General features: G+C 50.4%; 1 protein-coding gene across 2 annotated transcripts in view; it reads right to left on the bottom strand.

Moving 5' to 3' along the window:
* Nucleotides 1–24,265, bottom strand: part of NTRK3 (neurotrophic receptor tyrosine kinase 3) — a 346,470-nt gene that overhangs the window by 258,583 nt on the left and 63,622 nt on the right. For both annotated transcript variants that reach the window (XM_075006317.1, XM_075006318.1), the window contains exons 2-3: nt 13,606–13,680; nt 11,703–11,774 (exon numbers count right to left, since the gene is read on the bottom strand). In XM_075006317.1, coding sequence (XP_074862418.1) covers nt 11,703–11,774; nt 13,606–13,680 — 147 coding nt within the window. The remainder of the gene's footprint in view (nt 1–11,702; nt 11,775–13,605; nt 13,681–24,265) is intronic.

Below are 24,265 nucleotides of genomic sequence, written 5' to 3'. Positions count from 1 at the left end.
CCAAAGAGCAGGCTGGTTGAAAGTGACCTGAGAAACAAGCACCTACAAGCCAGATGCAAGCAGCTGCAAGCACGCCCCTCCTCTGCTCACAGAGCAGCGATCGTGCGTCAGCAGGGGAGCCGGGGGAAGAGGGAGGTAGGAGAGGGAGGCAGGCAGGTGAATACACAGGGGGGTGGCTCTGAAGGCCTGGCATGGTCCTCTCTTCCCTCCTCTTTTCTGATGGGAGGGGGAGGTGCTCTGATCCATGCTCTGGCCTTGGTGCTGAATGTCACTGGTTCTGGAGCAGGTGCAAGGAGAGGGGACATACTTCAGTGAAGGGACTCAGGCTACGTCTATACTAGACACAGAAAGTCGATCGCAGAGATGCAATTTTAGCTGTGACAACTGTGTAGCTAAAACTAACATATCTGTGCTCAGCTAGCTTATCTGTCTATACAGGGGAAGATCAACCGGAGAGTTTCTCTCTTTGATCTCCCCCTCTTGTAAGAAGTACAGGGACTGACTGCGACCCCAGAGGGTTCAATTTTGCACGTCCACACTAGACGCATGAAACTGAAACCCAGAAGATCAACCCTGAGTGGGTCAATCTTCTGCAGTAGTGTAGATGTAACCTCACGGACCAGACTCCCAGCCCATGGATGAGACAAAAACATGCCACTTGTGTGTTAAGGCAACAACCATATGACAGTGAACTGCAGAACCAGCATAAACACACACACACACACACACAGATGCCCTTCATCATGTGATCACACTCCTGAATGAGTGGGGCTCTAGTGGAAACACACACTTCAACATCTACCTAGTGTGTGCCTACACTTGGATTCTTCTTTCAAAAAAGGAATTCAAATGAGGGAAACTGAAAACGCAAATAAGGCACTGATTTACATATCTTGCACTTCATTTGCATAACCTCTTTTCAGAAGACACTCTTTTGAAAGAATGAAAGCAGCGTAGACAGGGCTCTTTCGGAAATAAACCTCATCTTCGAAAGAGCCCTTCTTCCTGAAACAAAAAAGGAAGAAGGGCTCTTTCGAAGATGGTGTTTATTTTCGAAGAGACCTGTCTACACTGCATTTTTTCTTTTGAAAGAATCTCTCCTGAAAAGAGATTATGTAAATGAAGCACACGGTATGTAAATCAGTGCCTCATTTGCATTTTTGATTTCCCTCATTTGCATTTCTCTTTTGAAAGAAGAATGCAAGTGTAGGCACAGACTAGGTGTTGAAATGTGTGTTTCCACTAGAAAGAGGAATGCAAGTGTAGACACAGCCCTACTGCTGTATACATAGGATCAGGTCTCCCATCACAACTCATCTGCCATTGTGCTGACACTCACTGCAGACATAACCGGAAAGAAAATGCAAGGGCAATTCCAGCCAGCGTTCCTTGTGACACCATAATTCCAACATGGAATTCACACAGATGGGCTAATAAAATATGTCCCACTGTCTCTTTCGTCCTATGTAATCCACCACTCAGTGTTTAACATCTCTAAACAGAATAGAGAGGGGAAGGCTTTGGTGGAAAAAAACTAGAATTTTATCATAAAGTTTTATAATTCCAAGATAACTTATTCAATGACAAGTTATGTCATGTTAAATTCTGGCACAGTCACACACAAGGTCTGAATTAATGCCCAGTCATTCACACCCTGTCACGCCTTATTGCATAAACAAATTACTATTTGAATGGGTCTCCTTCACAGGAGTTACGTTACAGTCTCTATACACTTTCCCACATCACTATCATGTTGTTAGCAAGCAAGCATCCTTATAAATCCCAGATGTGATCACTTGTGAAATCCGTCAGTATTTATCATATTAATAGAGATGGATCTTCCTTCCAACCCACTTTTTAAGGCATCTTCCAAGTCCTCTTTGGAGGCCAGTCCTGTTCATTGTGTGCCCCACAGAGAAGCAGAGGTGGAAAAAGTACCTAAAAAGTTATTTAAGTAAAAGTACAGCTGCTTTGGGGGGAATGTACTTACGTACAAGTTGACGTTGTCCCTCTAGAAAACTACTTAAGTAAAAATATATACACATTACATCTTTATTGTACTCAAGTACCCAGAAGTGAAAGCAGCTGCACTTTTACTTAAGTACCTTTTGGGGTGCTTTTTCCACCTCGACTGAGAAGTTGGATATGTTTCCCATTACAGCTGCTTAACATACTTTCTTGTGTGGTTTGCGGAGTGATTCCAGGTGCTTCTGCCTCCAATGGGCTACCGGAGGCTGGCTCTGAAATGTGTATTCTTCCCTGGCCACAGGAGTGTAGCAGTGAATTCTGGATCCTGTCACCCGTGGCTTTCCATACCAAGCCCTTCGGGAGTCTGGTCCTTCCATAGCAGTTTGCTTTTTCTTGGGAGATGAGGAGAGAACCAAATAGATTATGCTAAGTATTCAGTGTGCCCCTGACTCAGAAACACTACATCAGCATGGAGAAGATAGGTCTCCTGATTCTAACCCCATGCCTTGCAGGGTAAATGTCCTCCAATGCTATCCGACACAGGTCACATCACATCACCGCTATGCAATCAGAGGAGAATGTGCTGAAACTGCCTTAATCCCAAAACCAATCCGAACGTGTTAATTCCACTTCACTGCAAACCTGGAGCTGGGCTTTTCAGAGCTGAGACCCTGCACGAGAAATCGTGGCAAGGCTAGTTTGATGTGATAGTTCAACGTACCAGAGACAGAGACACAGAGAGACCTATGACTTGCAAAACAGCACACAGGAAGTCTGTGGCAAAGACAGCTTCAGCACCCATACCCTCGGGTCCCATTATAGGTGCATTAACCACGTGATTGCCTACTCTCGCTGGACTACTGTAGAACACATCAGTTTTCAGGCAGGTTTAGATTCTGATGGAAGCCATTAGACCATCAGCAGAGCGCACCAGTCTAAGAAGCATGAGGCCCCCAGCTCAAACTTTGCTCTGTCACTGTGTAGCCTCGGGCAAATCACATCATCTCTGTTCCCCCCGCTGTAAGAAAGTGCTAACACCCCCCTGCAGACCTTAGCAGGACAGGCGACGATGCTAGTACGATACGTTGAACATGGACTGTAATTGGAGATGCTGAGGAGGAGCACTGCAGCTAGAAATTCATTACTGGGCCCTTGGGATGCTGCTGTTCACATGAACTCAGTTCACAGTGGCTGGCCCTCTGGGAGAAGCCAGACTGGCTAATGTCTGCACTGAACCGAGCTCTCCTTTGGCCTAGGGAACAGCAGCTGCTAAAATACAGAGCCTGCCTGTGCTGCTGTTGCAGCAGAGTGAGGAGCTGCTCCAAAGTAATTCAGTCTGAGGTTAACGATTGGAAATGAACATGTCACCCAACAACTGCCGCTGATTAGCATAGCAGCTGGGAAGCATGCCCACACCCAGGGACGAAGTAGGGGAGGAGAGAATAGGGGACGTACGGGAGCAGAGGGGTTATTACTACTATTTATTTTACCTAGGGAACCACAGAGGTACTGGATCTCTTGGCAAACTGGGCACAAGCTTACAACAGGTGTTGTAATACAGCTAATGTAGACATCTAGGAACAAAGAATTAGACCATACTTATACTCGGGGTGGGGGGGCTATCCTGGGAAGCAGTGACCCTGGAAAGAAGCAGAGATTGTGCTACGTAATCAGCTGAAGAGGAGTTCCCAGTGTGACACTATGGCCAAAACCTAATGGGGCCTGAGATGTATAAAGAGGGAGAGTAGGAGTAAAGAGGTTATTTTACCTCCGTATTAAGTACAGGTGCAACTGCTGCTGGATCCTGGTATCCAGTTCTGCTTCCCACAGTTCAAGGAGGGTGTTGATAAATCGGAGGGGGTTCAGAGAAGAGCCACAAAAATTATTTAAATAACCTGCCCTAGAGCGTCACAGCAAAACTGAGTTGGCTAAACAGACAGAAGGTAAAGGAGTGACTTGCTACAGTCTAGCATCATCTCACCTGACAGCACACTTAACATTCAGTCTAGCAGAGAAAGGTATAACACAAGTCAAGGGCTGGACATCAGAGCGAGATAAACTCAAACAGGAAATGAAGCGTCCATTTTTAATGGTAAGAGGAACTAACCACTGAACCAGCCTACCAAGGATCACAGCGGAATCTCCATCCCTGGCCATTTTAAAATCAAGATTGGATGTTTTTCTAAAAGATCTCTGGGAATTCTCTGGGGGAAGGTCTCTGGGCTGTGCAAGACAGGAAGTCCGACCAGATGATCACAGTGTTCCTTCTGGTCCTCCCTTTCCTGTGTGTTTGTTGAAATGTTCCTGTGCTATAATTCAGGTTGGAGGAAGAAGACGGGGAGGAGTCAGGGGGCAGCTGGCAGGTCATTTGAAAGGACTGGGAATGGAGAAAGAAGGAATACGTGTGGCATCCAGGATCAGGAACAATGACACTGCTTGCTGGATGAGAGCAGTTAGACTCCAGTCCTTACAAAACAGATTAGCCAGGCAACTTTAGAAAGAGGCCTGGGATCACCTACCAGGAAATAAGGGCAAGTGATTTTTGTGAAAAGCTACTGGATGCTGTAAAAACAATATGAAGTCTTGTGTTTTGTTTGTTTATCATTTCAGCCCAAGATCCTGGACAAGCTCACACAGTACACAGTCACTTGAAACAATACCGCACATGGCAAGGATGCGCAGTTACACAAAGGGAGACACAAACCGCCCAAGCACCGCACAGGTCAAGTGGCTACAGTCCTTGAAGATGTGTACGTGTGTAAGAGCTGGAAGGCTGCTTCTAGTGTCTGAGTGCCTTCATGAAGTGTCAGTACAATGAGCACAATGTGACTCAGCAGCCCCAATCTCTAGACTGCAGTATCCAGGGGAGGAATCATGGGTCAGACCCCTGCATTTATCTAGAGATAACCCTGCAATCCACCTCCAGAATATCCTAGTCCAAAGACCTTCACAAAGCACACTTGTCCACACACCCCTCATTCCTTCACCTCACGCTGCAATGTAGATGGTTCTGCCCTTTAACTGCGCTCAGCAACTCTACCATACAGTTCAAGAAGTCAGTCAGAGAAGACTCTTGTATCCAGTCAAACACAGAAAGGGAACCTCAGGTAATCAGGGTGCGCATTCCCAGACTAGAAAATGGCCAGGCAACAGGGCCAAAGCCAGGATCATGAAGTGTATCGATGCCGATATCTCAAGAAAGATGTGGAGAAACTCGAAAAGGTCCAGAGAAGAGCAACAAGAATGATTAAAGGTCTAGAGAACATGAGCTATGACGGAAAACTGAAAGAACTGGGCATGTTTAGTTTAGAAAAGAGAAGATTTAGAGGGGACATGATACTGGTTTTCAAGTACTTCAATGAGGGTTACAAGGAGGTGGGAGAAAAATTGTTCTCCTTGGCCTCTGAGAATAGGACAAGGAGCAACAATGGGATTAAACTTCAGCAAGGGAGATTTAGATTAGACATTAGAAAAACCTACCTAACTGTCAGGGTGGCTAAAACCTGGAATAAGTTACCTAGAGAGGTTGTGGAATCTCCATCGCTGGAAATATTTAAGATCAAGTTAGACAGACACCTATGGGGGATGATCTAGATGGTGTTTGGTCCTGCCAAGAGGGCAGAGAACTAGACTCGATGACCAATTGAGGTCCCTTCCAGTTCTACTGTTCTATGATTCTATGGTGAACGACAGGGTGGTCTAACTTAACCGCATCACAGAAGCTGCCAATGGAGCAGGCCTGTTGGATCATCCACCCCATCCTCCTGTCCAGAAAAATAGTTCCCTACACACTTACACCAATGGGCCTTTCTCACCTCTACTGTCCGTAAGTCCGTACCTTCGACCCCACATCTATGTTAGCAGAGAAGTGACAAGACACAGATGATAAAAAGCCCCGGTGGGACAGAAGGCAGCCCATATGTGCAGCATTCAAAAGCCAAAATACTCTAACGCACCACCACCCCGCTACTCAGAGAAGCCATGAGCCAGCACAATGACTCCCATTTCCTTTGCCTTTACCAAACTGGCTTCAGTTTGCACATGTCTCTGCTTTATCAAAGGCCTCCGTCCCTACACAGGCAAGCCATGCCAAGGGAGAGCTCAGGAACAGGAATGGCATCTCAGCTGGCCTATGAGCACATGCAGAGTGCACAGAAGTCTCCAGAAGCCAGCCTGGGGGAAAAAGAAGCCGCACACTGCATGCAGACACAGCCATTATTAATATTCTAAATGGAATTTTGACTCCTTATTTAAGTGTGCACCTGGTTGTATAATTACCAAATCTTAATCTGTTTTCTTTACCACCCAATAAATAAGAGGCAGGTGGTTATTCTCTGCAAACACAAACAGGCACTTTCCAGATCAGCTGACCGAGGGCAAGTGATTCAAGGAAGTATTTAGAGGGAGGCACCCTCTTTTTTGTGGGTGACCCAAGAGCAGGGGATAGAACATAGTGGGATTCACAGTGGACTCAGGTCTCAGTCCAAGGAAAGGACCAGGTTGGCGCAGGGACCAGCATTGGTTGTTAAGGGGGTGCAAGGGAAGCTGAAGGGACTTACACATTTAGGATCACCATGACTTGACGTGAATGACAGGGAGGGTTTCTGGTGACACAGTCAGGCCTTCCAACCAACTCCGGGCCTGATGGCAGGGACACAGCAGACATACAAATACATTAATATGTAACTCACACAAGCCTGGGGCACTGACCATGCTCTCCAGCTTGTCGTTCCTGGCCAGCCTTCAGCCTATCCCCAACTGGATCAGTTTCCCCAGCCTGGTCATTTTTGTTCTCAGTTTTATTGTTGTCCTTTTCTTCTTCTCTCTTGGGGGACAAATCCAGAGCTGGTAAAATGTGCCCCTGATGGCCTCTGCCCATGGGACAGACTCAGGAAGGAGAACTTCCAACACACCCTTCCGCTGCGTCAGCCCTGTGATGGAGGGAGCCATCTGGGGTTTCATCTTCCAGGGCGCACTTCCTCCTGGGCCTCTGCACACTACTCCTCAGAGGCACAGCACCCAGAGTAGGCCTGCCTTCCTCAGGCATGGACCTCCAGAGCAAGCCTGGCATTAGCCAAGATGATACCAAAGCCTGCTCAGAAAGAGACCAGGGACTGGAACCACTGGGGGACCCTTACCCAACAGCAAGGCCTCCAGAGTCTTAGCAAAAGCCTGCCATAACCCACACATCTGTACTGGACTCAGGTTAGACCCATAGCTGCCCCTCTCCAATAGCTGGTCAGCAGCTTCCGTACCAAGTAGCCAAGGTATGTCTCCACTGCAATTGAACACTGCAGCTAGTCCGTGCCACCTGGCCCAGGCTCAGGGCTGTTACATTGGGGTACAGCTGTACAAGCTCAGAATGGAACCTGGGATCCAGGACGCTGCGAGGTGGGAGAGTCCCAGAGTGGGCTCCATCCCGAGCATGAATGTATACATCCCTTCACCCAAGCCCCCTGGCTCGAGTCAGCTGGCCCAGCTGCAAGTTTTGAATTGCAGTGCAGACACACGCCGCTTTACAACACTTCTACCCCATCTGGGACTAACTGTCCCCTTGGTGCCAAACTCAGCAGCACCACAGACTGAATGGGCCTGGAGACCTCGCTCGGCTCACTCCCAGAGGTGGGCTATGGCCATTTATGGATCCACACAGAGGTTTGTTTCCATCAGACATTCACTGCCCCCCATGACACTTGACACACCAAGGGCTGCCCACTGAAGGGCAGCTACGACCCCTGTTTTCAAGCCACTGAACGCTGCGAAACCTCCCAATGGTGTCACCTTCCCTTTCCTACTCTGTGCGGGGGAGACTCACTCAGAGCCATTATATTAACTAAACCCCAGCAAAGCAGAGCTCTGCAATTAGAGCTGGAGTAAGTGATCATCTAGTGATTGCACAGCTGGGGTCTGGAGACTTGCAAATGCACTGAAAAAGGCACAGAAATAGAAGAAGCTGGGAGAGAGCAGAGAAACCAGCCTGTCTGACAGGAGGAAACCTCTCTCAAACCCATGGGGAAAGGCGAAGAGAGATACAGGGGTGGATGGTGTTGGGATTTCCCCTAGCAAGGGGGGAAAAAAACATCAACCAGTAGAGTAGTTTAAATCGGTCTGCAAGCTTTCCCCAGACACACGTCTGCTGCTGCCCCTCAATGCCAGTTTCCAGCAACCCCTGTGATTCCTCCCCGAGCCCTAACACCTCTGCGCTGTTGGCCCTCATTCTTCCCCATTCAGCCTCTCAGCAACTTCCCAGTCAAGCACCTGGTGTCCACTGCCTCAGAATCCATTTGCAAATTATCCAAGCCCCCAGAGATGAGGACCTTGCTCCAAAGGAGGTGGCAGTGGGGAAAGAGGCAAAGCTCCCAGCAACGCTGCGCCCTAACCAGGCCCACAGGTTCTGCTTCTCCCAGCCATGGCTGGCTGAGCCTCAGCACCATCCAGTAGGTCTTGACCCTGACATGCACAGGGCTGTGACTCAAAGAGGCCATTCTTATTGCTGTGGACTGGGAAAGAATTCTTTGGCCTCACCAGTCACTGTACCGAACAGAATGACATTTCCACTAAGCCTTTCATCCCCAGCTCCTGTTCGAGGCTGCCTCCGAAAATGTCATGTCCCCAGCAGGCTGAGTTCCTGCCAAGGCAGCGGCTGGCCTAGGATCCTGAAAGCTGCCCTGCCATGCTGCTGACAGTCTCACTTGCTGTCTTCTCTGGTGGGGTCCCTGAGTACCACTAGATGCTCACGTGGCAGATCTGGTGGCTGAGGGGAGGTGACCGATCACAGTCTGAGACAAACGAACCATTGGAAGTTTAGGTAGCAAACTGAATCTCTAGCCAACCAGGAAACACCCAAACCCCAGTGCAGTTGCCCTCAGAACCCTGCCTTACCCGCTTCTATCTCATGCCAAGATCATTCCTTGTGCATTAGAACAACTTCTCCTCTAGGCTGAGGGAGCTGAAGGGCTGAGAACTTCCAGCCCTTACGTGAGGTTCGACAGCACAATGAACAGAAAGTGTGACAGAGAGCCCAAGGTGTGGGCTCTTCCCATCCTCAAGACACATTTTCTTTACTTCAGATAAACAGATATTTATTTTGAAATGCCAGAGTTAGGAGAGGTCTCCTCATCTGATTGGTTGGCATGGTGACTAGGGAAGCTCTCCACGGAGCAGACAGGTAATTCCAGAGATGATCGGAGTCACTATAAATAGAAGTTAGCTGTGACTCTCAGGCATGGAGCAGACCCTAGGGCAAGATGACGTGTCTGAACAATCAGAAGCAGGGGCTGAACCTTCTTTGGACAGGCGTACAACAGTCAGAAGAACAGGCACAATTCTTCCCCTCAAGCTCCATGCACTCAGATGAAGGACTAAGCATACCCAGGACATACCACTAAGGCAGGCACCATGGCTTAGGCTTAGCTGGCTAAAGCACCTGCCTTATAAACAGAAGATCCTGGATTCAATTCCCATTGGTGCCAGGCTGTTTGGCCTTCAGGGCACCTGGCATTGGCCACTGTCAGAAGGCAGGACACTGAACTAGATGGACCTTGTGTCTGACTCACAATGGATGTTCTTATAGTTGCGTCACGCTGACAGGCACTGGTAATAGAGTTGCTGAAAGTTTGCAGTTAAGAGCTAATCTTGGAAATGTGCTCAGAGTGTCACAGTGAAATACACGGCGGAATAGATTAACATAAGTAAAAAAAGCCAGCTGGCTTGTAGCTCATGTGGTAGAGTGCATGGATTTAGCCCCTAAGGTTTATTCCCGTCTGTCGCCCTTACACTTGCAAATGTCCAAAGAGGACATACCACTGAAGACCAGCTACTTTGTTTTAACAAGAAAAAAGTTAAGGATTCTAGCTGAACAATGCCATGACCTACAGAAGCAGATCCACACACTTCAAGGAAAAGAAAAGAACCTCACATTAAGGAGGTTTAAATCTTACACGGTTCACAGTAAACAAACATTACACTCCTTACCTTTTATAGACAATATTACTCCCAAGAATCATCTGTCATCGCTATTTTGCCCAACAATTCAGCTATCAAGCGATAAATGCATTGCGCACTGTCTCCATTCAACACTGCCCCATCCAAGAGAGTGTTTAGGTATCACAACCAAAAGAGCAAAGAGCACACATTAAAAACACGCAGGGATCAGCATTTGAACAGGTGTATTGTGATGAAATCTGAATTTCCTTATGCTCTGTGAGAACTGTGTGTATCTATTAGGTGGGCAACTGAAGTTCAGTGAAGTTCTCACCTACTCGTGTTTGATTTTAAGTGCTCGGATTGTGCAAATGGCCTGTTAGGTAAGTACGTTGCTGTCACTTAGCAACTGTAACTAGCTTTCACAACGCAGCTTCTAGGCGTTATCGTGAGGCAAACGTATCCCACTGTGCAGGCTGCGGCCCTCTCTTTTCATCAGTAACAAGCCCACACGGGCGGCAACACATGCCCACAGAACCGAAAAGACGGGATGTTTTAGCTATAACCTGTTTTCACTGCAATGGCTGACAGCGTACATTTCAGAGCAGCAGTTAACTGTACCGGAGGGGAGGAGAGCGGGGGGAACAACCAAATTCATGGCCATGAAAAAGCCTCTCCAGCTGCCCACTCTGAAGGCTGTGCTGCCACCAACAGTAGTGCAGAAGCAAAAGGAGCGGTACTGAAACCCCCCGACAATAACCTTGTGATCCACACCCAGCTTGTTCCTGGACCATGACCCCTACAATGACAACCCCCTGAAACTGCAGACTTAAATAGATGACATCATGAAATTTACAATTTTTAAAGTCCAATGACCATAACATGGACCAAAATGGACCGTGACTTTGCCCGTCCAAAGCACAGGGGCCCACCCACAAGGAACTCTCCAACCAAGCCTACTCCCAGCCTTAAGGCTGGAGCTCAGAGGAGTCTGATCCCATATCACTCACTCAGTTCAGACCCTGGATACACTTGGCACCTCTGCTGGCACTGTGCACCTCTCCAGCCTTTCCTGAAGACAGAAATGTTGCCCCTCAGCCACCAGGGCTTGCACATTCCATAGGACACAATCCAGCCTTGCCAGATAGTCCTCTGGAAAACGAGGTGCTACTTTCTGGCTGGCTTCCTTCCTTCCTTCCTACACCAGAGCCCCTTTTCCTTACCAGCTCCCCTTATACTCCAATCACCTCCGCCAGGCAGTATCTGTGCCCTCCTGGGCCCTGCTCAAATGCCCATTTGAGTCAATAACTAGGGGTACATCTGTCAGCCACATGTCTGAAGTGACAGCAAGGTCTGTATCAGCAAAGCCAGCTCGATGTGTTAAACGTTAATGAGCAGTACAGGCTCAGGCTGTGCACAAGGGCACACTGGCCGCCTCCCCACGCCTCTGCCCGCCATCCCTGAACTCCATGGAAAAGGAAACTTCCACTGGCTGTTACAGGGTGCTAATGAGGCAAGCCCTCATTAGAGCCACCATCAAAGCCATCCCAGTTCTTAGACACCGAAATAGGCCCGTTTGCCAGCAGGAGATAACTGTTCAATGCTCTCACAGCCTTCCCTGCAACACCCTTCCTGTGCCCTTTGCCTCCATCCTCTTCCCTCCCCTTCAGAATTCACCTTTCATTGCTGCGCTCCCCATCTCCCTTCTGTACTCCCCTTTCACCCATGCCCCTGGCTTCACCCGAGGGGTGACAGCATTGGAGATAACCTTCCCAAAGGGAGCAGCAGGCCAGGGAAACAGTGTTACTCACATGTAGTGCAGATGAGGGTTCTTGGCAAAGGCTCGTGGCTGGATGCTGCGAAGTCCTGAGTTCTTGATTGTCCTGTAAGGAGATTTAAAAGGACAGTGATGGCGTGAAGGTGGAGGATCAATGGGCAATCAAGACACTTCGCTCAGTTCGAGGGGACAGTCGGGAGTCAAGACCCATAAGACTGAAAGCCACAGGAGATCAAAGCAGTTTCATTCGCCACACTCAGGGAGTATCGAGCGTGCGGTGGAGGGAAGGCTTTGATCTCTCTCCTCAGAAGACCTGTGAAAGGTCACAAAAGGGAGAGGAGTCTGGTTGTCTCAATTTAATCTGATAGACCTTGTACTGCCAAGAGCAGGCCTAGCATGAGCAGCCACTGCCCAAGCCTCTCCTATGCAGTTTTGCCATCACACGGCGCTCCTGCTACTGCAGAGGCAGGCTTCTACACAGCACTGCCAAGGCACCTCGGTCTTCCCCAGCCGCACTCCTGCTAATCTAGACGGAAACTCCTCCAACACAACTCTGCCAGGGCTTCTCAATCCTGAACTGCAATCCCCCCCACCACCCCCGCAGCCCTGGCTACTTCTGGTCCACAGCTTCTCTGGCCCCGCTGTTCTACAGACCTGTGATGGACACTTCATGGAATCCTAAGGCTGGAAGGGACCTCAGGAGGTCATCAAGACCAGGAGAAAACCTCTTTGTTTTGAGCACCTCAGGACAAGTGAGTTTTTTTCCAGCAAGGTAAGAGTGGAGAAGGGTTTTCTTTCTCTCATGCTTTGGCAGAGCTAAATCAACACCACGGTCATGATTTCTTAATCTCCTCTACGGACAAGATAATAGATGCCATTCCAGCTTTCCTATACTCATTCTCCCTCAGCCGTCCTGGATGCTTATGCTGGGGGGGTGTTTGGTGCACTGCTTGCTGGGTGTCCCAATTCATGGGACTCAGCAATATCCTGTAGGTTTCCCACTGAAATTAGGTTGGAGAGTTTCAGCTTAACCTCTGGGGGCCATCTGTCAACATTACAGAGCCATCCTCCACGAAAATTCCGTGTCTACACGAGAGGGAGGCACAGGCAGTTTAAGGCACTGGAATGGGATGTCAAAGGTGCTGCTCTGGGGTCTACTCCAGACTCTGTGTGTGGACTGGCAAATCACTTCATCCCTCTGTACCTCAGCTCACCATCCATAACACACGGATAGTGATACTTGCCTACTTCCCAAGGGTGTACAGAGGACACAGTGGCTGTGATAGCAAAGACCTCAGCTGCTACAGGGGCAGTGGCCACGCAAGCGCACAGAAGGATAGAAAGCTGCATTTCACACCTTCGACCATGTCTACGTTACCTGGAAGATCAACCTGCTCTGGGTCGATCTTCTGGGACTCGATTTTGCACATCTGGTAGAGAAGCATGAAATCAACCTATCCGGGTCGGCAGCCATCTCCTGTACTCCTCGCTATTGCAAAGAGTAAGGGAAGTCGATTGGAGAAACTCTCCCACCGATCTTCCTCAGTGAGGACGGCCAGGCAAGTCGACTGCGGATAAGTTGATTCTAGCTACTTAACTGCCATAGCTAGAATTGCGTATCTGCAATCGATGTACTTGCCTAGCATAGACCAAGGAGAGCAGAGCAGCATACGGACCCAGATCTGGACTAGCGGGGGTGATCCGGGGAGGACTGAAGTGCATGGGCAGAGATGTGTGAAGTTCACAGCCTGCCTGACCAGGTTCCATCTAGGACTGGAAGGCACCAACAGTTAAGGAGAAACACAAGGTTTTGCATCTGCCTGGGAACAGTCAATTGCACCTTCAGCATCATAGCACAGAGGCTATAGGATGAAAGAAGCAACATTCCCCTGCACCACCCTGCAGGCCTCCCACCCTCACCCCTGCCTGATACTCACAGCCTCTGGAGTCCCGTGTACAGCTCCATGTCTACAGCATTCAGCGTCTGCAAGTTCTTCCAGTTCTCTATGTGTCTGTGGAGAGAAAGGAAAGGCTCAGCCCATGGCAACACAGGGCAGCCAGGCTGTTCCAAGCCAGTGAAGTACTGCAGGAGGCAGGCAACACCCAGGAAACCAATTATAGCAGTGACCCCTATTTTGCAACCTTGGATCTTGCAGCCCTGAATTTAGCAACCTGAGGGCCCGCATTTTGATTTAAAAATTTTTGCAACCCCCCGCAAGCCCGCCCTGCTCAGCCGCAGACCCACCCCCATGCACTCCTTCCCAAGGCTCCATTCCCACACCACCTCTCCTCACCCACGCCCCTCCTCTTCCCTGCCTCTCTCTGCCCTCTCCCCCAGGTGCGCCCCATCCCTGCCCCTCACCCTTCCTCCCTGGACCTCCTGCATGCCATGGAGCAGCTGTTCTTAACACAAAGCAAGTACCGGAAGGGAGTTAATCGATGGGCCTAGCAGACCCCTCTGGGTTATCCTCACAGACCCTCAGGGCTTCACGGACCTCAGTTCAAGAAATGCTGGTCTAAAGCAGACACATTCTTCGCAGCTTTGCCTAAAGCCTTATGATGGAGGAAGATTTGGGGAACAGAAGCTACCCCATTTGAAAAGCTCACATAAGCTGCTTCTCCTACACCCTGGAGCTCGTGTGGTTTCCATTATAACCACCCAAAACTCATCTTGGTTTCTTGTTGTTATCATCTCCAATTCTCAGCAGCTTTGCTGGTCAAGCCTTCACCTTGGCTTTTCTCTGGTCCTGTCCTTTAATATTTTGTTAAGGGGCCAATGGAAACACCAATGACCTAACAGTTAATGTAGCCAACTGGACGGGGAAGTCCTGGGGAAATCACTTGCCCCCGACGTGCCTCTCACTCTCCCCAGGTGCAAAGGAAAGAGAATAGTCAAGATCCCCACACGCGAGACACTAGCACCATAGGGCAAAAGACTAATGCTTTATTGAAAAAGTGGACTGCGGAGTCCAAAACTGGCTCCGGATCCCGGCTCCTGGTGGAGGAAGTAAGGAAGATTTGCTCTTCTGGCTGAACTGCCCAGCCACCAGGTAAGGTCCCTTCGAGGCTCAAGCAGACCCCACAGATGCACTAAACCCAGTCTTCAATATGGACTTACACAGGTCAGCCCCAGCAACACCATCTCCTCACACGCAAGCCGGAGTTAAGGACCCAGCTCAGTGGTCCTGGTCTCTGAAGCGTCTGGAAGGCAGACACTTCTGAAAGCAGCCCTCACTGCCTACTGAGCCAGGGAAACACCAGAGGGCTCTCCACCCATGTTCCCTGTAAGCTGAGCGGTTGGGCGGCTGTCCAAGAGAGAATCAAGTGCCGCCCAACTGATTAGCAAAGCACCCACAAGCAGCAGCGTGGGTTTCTACTGGTGGTGCACATCCCCACATGCCTCAGTGCACATAAAATTTATTCCAGCCATGGCTGCAAACAATTAGAGAGAGCATTGCTCTCCAGCCCCAGACAGCTGATCCACCAAGCAGAACTTGTCTTGAAAACAGCAGATCCGATTTCTTGTTTCCAGTCAGCAGGCTCGTCAGGGCGCGGGGAAAGGACATCTCTGGCTATAACAGGGCACAGGTGTTCCCAAAGTTATGCATGCGAAACCTCTGCCAGTCCTTCACCACAGGGAGGGAACAACAGTTTTGGAGTCAGTGGCAGGCTGGTAGGCTAAGCAGGGGAGCCGGGGGGGCTCATGATGTGGGTGTCCTCCACAACATTAATGAACCGTTTGTTACACTCAATCACCGGTGGAGGCTCATCTTCAAAAGCCCCTTGGAGCCCTGGGAAGTGGAAGGTCACTGGGTCACACAGGGAGGCAGAGCCGAGATGCACCGGAAGGCTGGTGGGACCAAGGAGGCCTACTTCTGATCTGCACAGGGGATGTTGAGCTGCTAGACTCGGGACGCAATTTCTGCAAAGCCTCTACAGAGAGGCTCTGCCAGTGCTCGGTACGCTACAGCCCTCAGAATTAACAGCTGATCAAGTCAGCCACCTGTTACCTATGTCTGTTGCACGTCCCTGTAACAGAGCCCCAGTAGGAGGGGAACAGCACCGGGAGATATGACACAGACATGCACCAGTTCTGGACTAGGGCAATAATGAAAGAGAGTAAACTTAAAATAACTAGGTAAATAAATTCACCCTTGTTCCAGCCTCACCTGCTACGGGCCACGTAGGAAACAGCTCTACACCACTGCCTGTGGAATGGGCCATGTGCTATGGGCAAGGATACTCCATGCATAGATGGATTTTAAATGTCAGAGTACCCTGGGCCTTGCAGGAGCCAGGCCCTCAGCCAAAAGAACAGTGCGAGATGCAACTGCTCACTGCCAGAGCCAAGAGCTGAAAGAGTTAAACTGCTCTCTTTGTGGTACCGCAACGTCTGTGGTTTCCCCTCAGCACCATTGCTCTGAGGAGAGGGGCAGCTGTCAGGGAGGCAGGAATCTAGTCCCATACCCGCAGCCACACAAGAGCAAGGAGGGCTTTGGTGAAGCCTGGGGCAGCCAGGGAAGAGCTGGGCCTCGTGGGATGGGGGCAGGAGAGGAGATTGACATTGCTGCTGAGGCGGATGTGGGGAGAAGAGAGTCTGAGGCTACGGAGGGGAAAGGGTTATGGGAGCAATAGAAGCCTGAGACAGGTGTGCAAGGAAGAAGGGAGAGCCGAGGGGCAAGTGAGCCTCAAAGCAGCTTCTCTTGTTCAGCCCTTTTCTGCATTAGTTTCTCATCTTCTGCATCATTTGCCCTCCCTGCTAGTAGCTGCTGTCCCCACTAGACTCAGGGGAGCTCCCCACCTGGCCCAGCACCAGCAAGAGGAACAGGGAGATGAGGAAGGGAAAAAAAATCACTTTTCCATTGTCACCAGACTCCACAGCGACTCCCCCATGGTTGCATTGCCTAGAACCCCCTGGATCGCGAGAGCTCTTGCCAGCAATCTGTCTGCTTCAACAGCCCCACCTCCTCAACTTCTCCAGTGGGTTCATCCTCCCCTCACCCCTGTGTGGCAAGGAACTATAAGGGGTTCTTATAAAGGAGGGGGCAGGTGAGGCTCTGGAGCCTGCAACATGCAGGACATCAGTCTAGGTAATCATTACGGTCTCTTCTGGCCTTCAAGTCTATGAGTCTCCAGGCAATTGACCCCATTCTACTGGGGAAACAAAGTGTCAGAATAGGGATTTGCACACACCCCACCCTCAGAAGTCCCAACTCAGAAGCCCGTCCTCCACCCAGGAAGAAAAGGGATAACTCCTGACCTGCCAGCCCCTGGATGGAGTCAGTACACCCCACCCCATCCTTTCCTGGCCAGAGCCTAGATTTGCAAAGCAGGGTGTGGGGTGAGGTGCTTTGGTTAGGATGGTTGCTACATGCTGTTTAGCAGGAACCGAAAGTCCTGGTAAGATACTTACTCAACTTAAATATTGAGTCTGTTCTCGTATGGCTATGGTCTGAAGAAGTGGGTCTGTCCCACGAAAGCTCATCACCTAATAAATTATTTTGTTAGTCTTCAAAGTGCTGCTTTACTGCTTTTTTGTTTTTTTACTCAACTTTTGTAACAGTTGTTCTTCGAGATGCGTCGCTCGTCTCTATTCCAATTAGGTGTTTGCGCACCACGTGCATTGGTCTCGGAAAGTTGTTCCCTACCTGCTAACTGTCAAGTCAGCTTTGGTGCCACCGGGAGTTGCACAGGTGTGATGCACTATATATGACCCTGCCGACCTGACCACTGCTTAGTTCCTTCTTGCCAGCTACTCCAACAGCGGGGAAGGTGAGTGGGTATGGAATAGATATGAGCAAAGCATTTTGAAGAACAACAGTTACCGAAGATGAGTAATCATCCTTTCTTCTTGGAGTGTTTGCTCATCTCAGTTCCAGTGAGGTGACTCATACATAAGCCTTACCCCGGCGGAGGGGTATGAGCCAACGAGTTGCTGAGTCGACCACTGCAGGGTAAAATGCTGCATCTTGCCTGGATTGGTGCACAGTCGCACAGAGCGACGTGAAGGTACGAATGGAGGACGAGGTCAGAGCCTTACAGATCTCCTGGAGATACAGGAGCCAGGAAAGCAGCCAACAAGACCTGTGGTTGTGTGGAGCAGGCCCTGAGGGGCGGCAAGGAAATCTTTGCCAAATCATACCACGTCCAACGGCATGCTGTGGTCCAGGAGGAGATACCCTGAGACGATACTGGCAGCCCCTTCATGGGGTCAGCCGCCACAACAAAGTCTGACTTGGCTTGAGCAGGGAAGGGCCTCTTGGAGGGCTGCAGTTAAAGGCCTTGCGCTGTGTCACCAGGGTATGCATGCCCAAGGACTTCACAGTGTTTCAAGAGTCCCTGAGGCTATGCAGGAGAGAGTTAGTCTGCTCTGTGAAACTTCCACCCCATCAAACGGAAGGTCCTAAGGAGTTAGTCGTACCTTAGTGGGGACCCGCCCAAGAGCCAGACATTTCTATGCATGGTGACCTCGGATGAGATAATATGTGCCATTGAGTCTACCGCAGCCAGAGATGGCTGGGGAGAGGCCCAGGCCACCGGTTTGCCATCCTGCACCAGGGCAGCAAATACGTCCTGCAGCTGCTGGAGCAACAGGTCTTTGAATGTGAGGAAAGAGGCCCAGGAGTCGTAAACATAGGTGTGAACGGTTTGCACCTGGGCCCTGAGTTCAGGGTGCGGCCCCAAGAATCTAGTTCCCCCTTTTGGCAGGAGTGGGGTTTCCCGGGGAGGGGATCCTGCTCCCCTCAGTACCTGGGGGAGGGTCCTGGGCGGCGTCCTCCGGCAGCTAATCGTGTGGCAGCTGTGGCCTGGGGCCTCCTGCCTCTTCACTGGTCAGCCTCCAGCTGAGCTGGCTTCCCTCCCTTTATACCCCTCCAGGCCTGACACTGGCCACAGGTGAACCAGGATGGGGCTGATTGGGCGCTGATGCCTTGTTTAACCCCTGCCTTGCCTGGCCTCCCTCTTACTCTCCTACAATAGGACTCAGAAGAGGTTGTTGGGTCTCTATACTAAGTAGCAGGCCCCTCCAAGGGGCAGACCTTGTGTTTAAATAAATAAAGGTGCTTTGCATTCCTTGACATAGGTGCCGGAATCAGGTGTCCCTGCCTCTCCTTCTCATTCTCTGCCTCCACCGTGGAAGAGCATGGAGGGTGGTAGGTGAACTACTAATCAAAGCCCTTGACTGAGATAAAATATCTTCTCTCTCCCTCTTGCTGTGGGGGAAATGGAGGTTGGAGTTTGCCACATGGTTTTGGCCAAGGACTGGATGGAGGAGAAGCGCCACCCGGGAAGGGCTCTCAGCAACTAGGATATCAACCATAGGGTTGTCCTGCTTAAGTACCTACTCCAGCTGCAGGTTGAGGCTAAAGGTCACTATGGCAAAAGTCTCCTGCAACACCTGTAGTCCATAGGAGGAAGGCCCATGATGGATGCGTCCACCACCGCTTCCTCTGGGGAGGACGACAAAGAGGCCAAAGGCTGGGCCAGATACTGAGCAACCCTGCCCCCGATGGTGGTAAAGTCAGACCTATAGTATAGTCAGTCAGCCTAGAGAACAGAGGAAAGTTTTTTCTCTCCCACCCCTTCAGTGCTTGACCTCTTTGTTAACAAAGCCGAGACAGAACTAGCTAACGTCCAATGGTTGGTGGTGTGACATGGACCCTTGTCTATCGGGAAGGAGGGAAAGACCCACCGATTCATTGCACATGGTTCACAGAGCAGACACACAGACCAGCCTAGGCTGAACTGGAATCACTCATCTGGTGGTGACAAGCTTCTCCTCCCCGTGCCTCGCACCACCCTTCACAGGGCAATGGAAGAACTTCTCCCTCGTGGCAGTTTCCACAGTGAAAAGAGGAAGCAGCTTTGCCCTTCCTCATGCTCATGGGAAGAAACAACCTGCACACCAGCCGACACTCTCTCAGGTCAGGCAAAGCAAGCCCGGTGGGAAACATGGGTTGCCATGCAAAGCTCCTCCCATCCGAACCGAGAAGCTGTTGGGCCATAAGCAGCCAGCTCACAGGAGTCCAAAGGTTTCTACTATAGATGCCTGAGCCCTAGCCCCAGTTTACAACTACTACAGAGACCCAGGGATGTGGAAACCCACTTAACTTCATATTCCATCACAGTGCACACTAAGGGCCCAGGTGATTTAGTTTGGCTGGGCAAGGAGCTCAGTTCATCCCAAAAACCACGAATCCAGCTCAGACCTTCTTTCCCCAGAGACTACAGAAATCCAGGGCTGGTTCTGCTTCCCTTTCGACCCGCACCCTAAGATGTACTGACCAGAGAAGAGAGGCTATAAGGGACAGGTTGGAGCAATACCCTTTATACTTCTATTTAGTCAATGTCAAAAGTGTCTGTTTAGAGACCAGGCCCGCAGACTCGGAGACAATGGGCAGATCTCAGGCTTTCACTTGTCCCCATCCTTGGCAGCAGGGTCAGCCCCTGGGTGGAGCGGCCTGTCAAGTGACCCTAGGACAGCCCTGACAGGCACCGCAGGAAGCTGCATCACCTTCCAAAGTTAGAAGGGAGGATGAGCTCATGCAAGTCTGGAGCTGCAGAGGAACCTCCCCACCACTGCCAAAGAAGGGAGTTGCTCGTTAAACTTTCAAAACTTGGGGAAATGCAGGGAGCTCCCACCCTAGTGGACAGACCTATTTTACCTGTATCCCAGGGGCTACTTCTCTGACCCCACGGTGGGAATCCAAGAAGCACAAGGACCCAGGTGAGACAAGAGAGTTTTGCAAGTTTCACAGTTCTCTATGGAACTAGGCCCAAAATAACACCTCACCTGACTTCTGCCTGCTAACTGAAGTTGCAGCGTAGCCTAAACCAATCAGTCAGCTTGGACCTGCTCTCCAGTGGGACTGAGAAATGGGATATCAGAGCAATTTTGCATTCACTGGCATTGTACAAGGCTCCTGACAACCCCTTGGGGAACAAAACTTGGGCTGGAAGGAGTTGACCAAGATACTCCAAGTGGTACTGCAATTATCAGGGAGAAAGGGTGGAGGCAGATCTCCAGGACAGCACGGGACTTGCAGGACTGGAAGAGAGCAGGACTGTAATAGGCTGGACAAAACACAGTGGAGGCGGGATGGAAACATGGGCTAAGGTCATCTCTACCTTACTCCTCCCTCCAGCAATGTCAAGCCCAGAGAAAGGGCTCTCCAGCAGGAAGCAGGCTTTAGGGCTGCTGTCATGACAGATGCACAGTATACGGGGTTTAAATAGAGCATCTGAGGGCCTGAGCTAAGCAGCCCTAAGCTATGAACCCAGGCAGCAGCCAGGCCGTGGGAGAAGACAGGACTTTATGTTTCTCACTGTTCTTGGGCTTCCTAATAACAACAAAGTTAATTTTGACTTTGCACACAGGTACTTATAATGCACGTGGGAAAGTCTTCTGCTGGCAAGGGCGCTTGCAGGACAAGCACCCAGTCCCCTTGGCCGAAAGCTGTCTTCAGACTTAGCACTAAATAGCTGCGGGTGCCATGGCCCTGGGGAGAGCACAGGAGGCTTTAAAACCCCATGTTCCACTTTTCTGTGAGCACTAAATGCACTGAGATAAATAAATACAAAGGCTCCCTGTTTAATGTCCCTATCAGAGCCACATAAGCGAAACTAATGGTTGAGGACTGGGAAACAGAACACAAGATCCCTAGTGCCAGCATCCGGTCCTCACCGCTCGGGCCCACTGGAACATCCACAGTGGAAGAACAATTCTGGAAGTGGCTTTACACCACAATGCTGCCACCTGCACAGACGGCTCAACACACCTGCCTTCCAGCCTCTTGCCCCGTGAAGGAAACAAGTGAACTTTTCACATTTTAATAACCTACAATCACTGGGCAACAATGCTGCCTCTAATTTTTCCCCCCATTTGTGTGTGGAATAAATTTTATTCTGTGCACCAAAGCATTAACAGATGTGCACCACCAGTAGAAACGCATGTCGCCAGCCACTGCCAGCTGTGGGCACCCTGCTAATCAGCTGGGCAGCATTTGAATCTCTTCTGGGTGCCTGCCCAAACACACAGTTTACAGCAACACTGCTGAACATCAGGAAAAATCTGAATCCCTCAAGTGGCCAATTTTAAGAATATTGGCCTAAATCTACTTGACTAAGATCACATACCAAGTCATCAGCAGACTTGGGAACAGATGCCGGGAGCCCTAGTTCCTAGCACCATGCCTTACATTACAGAGACAGACCCAGAGAAATGCCTATATTACATCCTACATCCAGGGCGCACACACAGCTTGTATCTTGCCTAGCCAGGCTGTTGGATTTCCATGAGGAAACCTTCTCCCCATAATGCCTGAGCAGATGATATGGCCCCTCTATAGACTCACAGCTCAAGACCCACATTTGGGTTTGGATGCTGGGCTGCAAAATTAGCGCTGGATTCCAGCAAGCAAGCAGGACTCAAGGAAACACATGCAGAATGGAAATGCAAGCCATGCACTTGACTCTGCACCCTTGTAGGGCAACGAGAAAATTGATTTGTCATCCAGGTGAATTACGTCCAGTGATCTAGACAGGAGCATTAGCACTCAATTATCTGATATGTTTAGCATTATAAACAAACTGGCACACCAGCCCCAGACCAGGCAGATATGAATGCAGGAGGCCGGAGGAGAATGGGCCTTCTTTCAAATGCAGCAGCCAATAGAATCCAGCTTTCTGCCTCTCCCCTGCTGTCAGGAGAGAGAAAGCCACAGCCCATGGAACTCACCCTGACGGGTACTGAAAAAAAGTTGAGGGGTCTCAAAGGAAGCCCTTGAACCTACTTCAGCATGTTTTGTGACTGGCACAATGCAAAGCAGCAATTACCTGCAGAATACCAATGAGCCACCGACAATCCATTGGATCCGCTGCAGTTTGTGGCTGGGATGCTAAAGATCCTAGGTCCATTCCACTGTCTGGGGACATCTCCAGGCAGCCCCTATAGCACCCACCATCCTGCTAATGAGTGCAGCCCATTGTGCAGTCTGACTATGTCCACATCTCCACCCGTTGGGTGCTGGTCCACTTACAGTTATACTAACAAAGGCTGGTGGTTACCTAGTGCCAATGGATTGCAGAGCATTTAATGAGCACTATGTGCAGGTGTCACTCTTCATCCGTAGCCGTAAATGTAGGTAGCTTGGAAAATACAGGAAGCTGCACCATGACGTGACAGAGAGTTCAACTGTGCGGGGAATTCAGGGCTAGCAAAATAACTCCCTGTGATGGAAGGAGTATGGCCAGGGAGCAAAGGGCTATCTCCAGTTCTTGCAAGGAGCATCCTGGGCTTTAGGTTCTATCTGAAGACCAGCACCCTCCAGCAGTATGCCAGGGCCCTGTACCTTGCTGGGGCACAAAAGTCACTGCTGGCTCAGAGGATCTCACCTCCATTGCTTCCTACCCTCACACTGGGGCACTGGACTTGGTACACAAGCAGAAGGCGTGGTGCCCCCGTGTGAGTCATCCACACACTGCTCGGCAGCACTCTGCTGGCACGCTGAGATCAGCCCTGACACAGGGGACTGCACCTGCATCCCACCCCTGCAGCACCCTGAGGCTTGATCGATGCTAGGCAGGAAAGTCGATTGCAGACATGCAGTTCTAGCTATGGCACCTGCATAGGTAGAATCAACGTATCTGCAATTGACTTACCTGGCTGTCCACAGAGAGAAGTCGATGGGAAAGTTTCTCCCGTTGACCTCCTTTACTCCTTGCAATAGCAACAGGGGTCGACTACCGACAGGGGTTGACTGCCATCCCCACATAATTCAACCTCATGTGTCTCTACCAGACGTGCAAAGTCAGATCGACCTTCCCCCTAGTACAGAGAAGCCCTCAGCCATGTTGAGAACAGCCGGGTAGTGCAGACCACACCCGCAGTGCTCACACTGAGGCACAGTCAGCCTGTCTGACACGGCTCTCCGAAGGGAGGAGCTGCACGTGGCTTGAGGCTCCCTCTGTTGCTCCCATTCCCTTTCCCATCATTCACAGCCCCGATATCAAATGTCATGTCCTGTCGGCCAGTGACTGTGAGCTGAGAGGAAACATCAGGGAGGCTGGCACTGGACTCCGTATGCCTGGCCGGGGCTGGTGCCTCAGTGAACAGCCATCACTCCTTCCCCCAAACCTCTCAGATTCACTCAAGAACCGAAGAGAAACTGGCCTGCCTACCCACCAAGCTCTGTCTTGCAGTACCCGGCGCTCAGTAACAGTGGCTCCGAAGTAACTGCCCTTCAGCTATTCATAGCTCAATTCATTACTAGTTGCTAAATGTCCAGTCAATGGCAATCAGCACCTCAGGCAGCTGCCTGTGCCAAAGAATACACATGGGATGCTGAGGTCAAGGTTGCTACACTTCCAATCCAGCAGAGGCAGGAAATATAGCTGCCCAGCTGATCTTGGCATCCATGGCTCTCAGCCACACTCATAAGATACCCAAATCAGCATGTGCTGCATAGGAGAAAGCTGAATTCCTCCTCAAATCCAACTACCCTCGGGGGGAGGCAAAGTGTGGGTCCCATTCATGGGACATCCAGAACTATCGCAATCACTCCTGAGCACACGAAAGCTTGCTGCTCCTTAGACCATCCT

The sequence above is a fragment of the Carettochelys insculpta genome, chromosome 12 (genome assembly GCF_033958435.1).
Source record: "Carettochelys insculpta isolate YL-2023 chromosome 12, ASM3395843v1, whole genome shotgun sequence".
NCBI lineage: Eukaryota > Metazoa > Chordata > Testudines > Carettochelyidae > Carettochelys > Carettochelys insculpta.
Note: the sequence above shows the minus strand (reverse complement) of the source record. Positions and strands in the feature narration are given on the sequence as shown.